The 4,949-nt window shown below is 43.9% G+C and overlaps 1 protein-coding gene across 1 annotated transcript in view; it reads left to right on the top strand.

The window, feature by feature from the left end:
• Window positions 1–3,348: 3,348 nt before the first annotated feature.
• LOC104995375 (cytochrome P450 2B4-like) overlaps window positions 3,349–4,949 on the top strand; it is a 27,925-nt gene continuing 26,324 nt past the window's right edge. Inside the window, exon 1 of the mRNA XM_010849257.1 lies at window positions 3,349–3,513. Coding sequence (XP_010847559.1) covers window positions 3,349–3,513 — 165 coding nt within the window. The remainder of the gene's footprint in view (window positions 3,514–4,949) is intronic.

The following is a 4,949-nucleotide window of genomic DNA, read 5'->3' as shown; positions in this document are numbered from 1 at the left end:
GGTACTGTTCTTCCCATATCAGACATGAAAGACAGTAAAACTGTCAAGTCAGAAATATGCCCATATCTCCATGTGGAAGCACACACACACTCACACACACATCCGAGCAGAAGTATCTCCTTACATTCTGTGGAACCACTGAACTCTTTGGAAATCAAACAAATGCTACAAACAGTGACATGGAAAGATGAGAAAGTTACATCCACCCAACAAAACACACCTACTTTCACAGGATCTGGGACTTCTCTAGGAGTCAACTTTGAATGGCAGGTTAAAAGTCAATCTCACACAAATATATTGCACTGGACACAGGTGTCTGAGCTTTGGGAGGTGACAGGGCAAAGAATGTGGAAGCACCTGTTGTCCACATTGTGAACCTCTGAGCTCACAGGAAAGCCTATTTGTCTAAGCGAAGGCATCTCCCACACAAAATTACTCCTCTTCTTCACTGCCATCCTCCAGAACTTCTCCATGGCCAGCCCCTAAACCTCTGAAGACATTGACCTCACTCCCCAGGACAGTGGGGTGGGCAAAGTTTCCTTGATGTTCCAGATCCACTTCCTGCCCATCAAAGAGGCTGAGGGAAGGTGATCAAGGATGCCAGGGTCACGTGTGTCCCCACCTCTGCAGAGAACTGCCCCTGGACTCTCTCCCTGTCTTCCTGCCTCTGATCAGGCTGTGTTGTGAGCCAGCATCTCTCCCCTCCATGGATGCCACCTCCATGAGAAAGTCCCATCTGCAGTCTCACCTCCTTCCATCCTTCCATAGCTCTTCTAAACTCAAGGAAGTCTTTTTCTTCCCCCATTTACAGAATTTCAGCCATGTTCTATGTGTAGAAAATAGGGCTAAATGGGAAAACATGGCTAGTATCTCTCTCCACTTCTGCCTCTGAGACCACAACTCACCCCAAGTGACTTCTCCCCTCTTCAGCACAACCACAGCTTCCTTTTCTCATCACCTTGTGCTCCTTAATCTGTGCATCCATGAGCTTCCTTGAGTCCTCCTTCCAGTAACCCCTTGAAGTGGGTTCAATTGATTTTGCACACCTTACAGATGAGTAAACAGGAGCTAGGCAATGGCCAGAGTGCTCCAAGATCACCTGGTTAGTGAGTGGAGAAGCGAGATTCACACTCTGGGTCCCTGGCTCTTGAGCTCAAACTTTTCACTCAGCTCCTTTCTGCCCACGAGATAGTTTAAAATGAGGCTGAAGTTCACATCATGTAACTAACTAGTTTAAAGTGTATAATTTGGTGGCATTTAGTTCATTCACAAACCTGACCATCACCACTACTCTCTCTAGTTCCAAACATTTTCATCACCCAGAGGAAATTCTGGTATCCATTAGTAGTCATTCCCCATTTGCCCTTCCCCTCAGCCCCTGGTAACACCAAATGCTTGCTGTCTCCAGGGATTTACCAGTTCAGTACATTTCATATAAATGAGTTATACAATCTTGGTCTTTCGTGTCTGGCTTCTTTTACTTAATGTGGTATTGTCCAGTTACATCCATGTTGGAGATCATAGTTGTACAGAGTGGTCCTCCCTCATCTTCATCTTCTTGCCTCTCCCTCCTCCTTCCCTTCATGAAGGGGCCCATCAGCCCATGGCCCCTGAGCTGTGTGGTTCTATAATGGGGTCTTGGATTCCCTGATATTCTCCTTCCAGTACCCTGAGCCACAAATAAACTTCCTATATCTGTCATCCCTGGGGCAGGTGATCCTAGCAGGTTACATATTTATTGTCTAATCACTAGAGGTCTTTTGAGAGGTGAGAATTCTCCTTCCATTTTTGCATGAAATGTTCCCTTGGTATATGTAATTTTCTTGAAGAGATCTCTAGTCTTTCCCATTCTATTGTTTTTCTATATTTCTTTACAATGTTTACTTAGGAAGGCTTTCTTATCTCTCCTTGCTTTACTTTGGAACTCTGCATTCAAATGGGTATACTTTTCCTTTTCTCCTTTGCCTTTAGCTTCTCTTTTGCCTTTCTTTCAAAGCTTTCTGCTTTGTCCTTGCACTCATCTCACACCCTAGCAAAGTAATGCCCAAGCCAGGCTTCAACAGTATGTGAACTGTGAACTTTCAGATGTTCAAGCTGGATTTAGAAAAGGCAGAGGAACCAGAGATCAAATTGCCAACATCTGTTGGATCATCAAAAAAAAGCAAGAGAATACCAGAAAAACATCTACTTCTATTTTACTGACTATGCCAAGTCTTTGACTGTGTAGATCACAACAAACTGTGGAAAACTCTTCAAGAGATGGAAATACCAGACCACCTTACCTGTTTCCTGAGAAATCAGTATGAAGGTCAAGAAGCAACATAGAACTGGACATGGAACAACAGACTGGTTCCAAACTGGGAAAGGAGTATGTCAAGGCTGTATATTATCACCCTGCTTATTTAACTTATATAATGCAGAGTACATCATGCAAAATGCCAGGCTGGATGAAGCACAAGCTGGAATCAAGATTGCCAGGAGAGATATCAGTAACCTCAGATATGCAGATAACACCACCTTTTTGGCAGAAAGCGAACAGGAACTAAAGAGCCTCTTGATGAAAGTAAAAGAGAAAAGTGAAAAAGCTGGCTTAAAATTCAACATTCACAAAACTAACATCATGGCATCTGGTTCCATCACTTCATGGCAAATAGATGGGGAAACAATGGAAACAGTGAGAGACTTTATTTTGGGGGGCTCCAAAATCACTGCAGATGGTGACTGCAGCCATGAAATTAAAAGATGCTTGCTCCTTGGAAGAAAAGCTACGACTAACCTAGACAGTATATTAAAAAGCAGAGACATTACTTTGCCAACAAATGTCCATCTACTCAAAGCTATGGTTTTTCCAGTAGTCATGTATGAATGTGAGAGTTGGCCTATAAAGAAAGCTGAGCACCAAAGAATTGATGCTTTTGAACTGTGGTGTTGGCCCATTTCTGCTGGCCAGCTAACCTCAGTCCCTCATGATGCAATGCCACTCACTGATAAAACTGTCTGAGAGCTGCCCTTGTGGTGCCAACGCTCTAAACACAGCCTCCACAAGTTCCTGGAGCTGACACCACTCCTCTTCCTTGGGGGACATTCTCTCTGTTCAAGGGAATCACCCACCAAGACAACTCCAACCCACAAGGGTTTATCGGAAGCTGCTTGGGATCCACTGAGATGATAAACATTGTGGCCTCTGCAGCACCTGGTCCTTTATGCTCCCTCTTGTCTCTGGAGAGTTAGCAGGAGCTCTGCCAAGGGAGGATCCTGGCACACCTTCCCCAACCATAAGGCAAAATAACAAACAACAGAGTAAGCTGCCTTTAAGAGGGACAGCAGGATCAAAGGCAGGCACAGACCATGGCTCTCTTCACCATCCTGTTCCTCATTCTCTTCATTGGCCTCCTGCTCCTCTGGGGCCGCCCTGCCTCCCGGGGCTGCCTCCCTCCTGGACCCTGGCCTCTGCCCTTCCTGGGGAATGTCTTGCAAATGGACCAGAAGGGTCTCCTCAAGTCTTTCCAGGCGGTGAGATGAAAAGGGCAAAGGGGGTGGAATCATTAAAGAAGGGATTGGCTACCCACTCCAGTATTCTTGTCTGGAGATTTCCAGGGACAGAGGAGCCTGGCTGGCTACACTCCCTGAGATCACAAACAGCTGGACACAACAGAATGACTAACACTTTCGTTTTATATATAGTAGTGTATATATGTTAATCCAAATTCCCCAATTTATCACACTCCCTTTCCCCACTAGGTAACTGTAAGTTTGTCTTCTATATCTGTAACTCAATTTCTGTTTTGTAAACAGGTCCGTTGTACCATTATTTTAAAGATTCAATGTATATGTGACACCATATATTTGTTTTTCTGTGTCTGACTTACTTTGCTCAGGATGACAATTTTGAGGTCCATCTATGTTGCTGAAAATGACATTACTTCATTGTTTTTTATGGCTGAGTAATATACCACTGTATATATGTACCACATTTTTTTTACCCACTCCTCTATCTATGGGCATTTACGTTGTCTCCATGTCCTGGCTATTGTAGACAGTGCTGCAGTAAACACTGGGGGCCATTTATCTTTTCAACTTATGGTTTTCTTTGGATGTATGCCCAAGACTGGGATTCCTGGGTCATAAGGCAACTATATTTTTAGTTTTCGGAAGAACATCCATAGTGTTCCCCATACTGGCTAGACCAATTTACATTCTTACCAACAGTGTGGGAGGGTTCCCTTTGGAGAGAGACATTTGAATAGACATGAGACTTTGAGCTGTGATACTGTGTGGGTTGGGAGGGAGAGATTCTATAGCTTGGATGTGGGGAGTCTCTGTAATTCTTTTTTTTTTAATTTATTTATTTTAATTGGAGGCTAATTACTTTACAATATTGTAGTGGTTTTTGCCCTACATTGACATGAATCAGCCATGGGTGTACCTGTGTTCCCCATCATGAACCCCCTCCCACCTCCCTCCCCATCCCATCCCTCTGGGTCATCCCAGTGCACCAGCCCTGAGCACCCTGTCTCATGCATCGAACCTGGACTAGTGATCTGTTTCACATATGATATTATACACGTTTCAGTGCTATTCTCTCAGATCATCCCAGCCTCGTCTTCTCCTACAGAGTCCAAAAGACTGTTATATACATCTGTGTCTCTTTTGCTGTCTCGCATATAGGGTTATCGTTACCATCTTCCTAAATTCCATATATATGTGTTAGTATACTGTATTGGTGTTTTTCTTTCTGACTTACTTCACTCTGTATAATAGGCTCCAGTTTCATCTACCTCATTAGAACTGATTCAAATGCATTCTTTTTAATAGCTGAGTAGAGACATTACTCTGCCAACAAAGGTCCGTCTAGTCAAGGCTATGGTTTTTCCTGTGGTCATGTATGGATGTGAGAGTTGGACTGTGAAGAAGGCTGAGCACCAAAGAATTGATGCTTTTGAACTGTG

This window comes from Bison bison, unplaced genomic scaffold (genome assembly GCF_000754665.1).
Source record: "Bison bison bison isolate TAMUID 2011002044 unplaced genomic scaffold, Bison_UMD1.0 scf7180017864280, whole genome shotgun sequence".
In the NCBI taxonomy this organism is placed as follows: Eukaryota; Metazoa; Chordata; class Mammalia; order Artiodactyla; family Bovidae; genus Bison; species Bison bison.
Note: the sequence above shows the minus strand (reverse complement) of the source record. Positions and strands in the feature narration are given on the sequence as shown.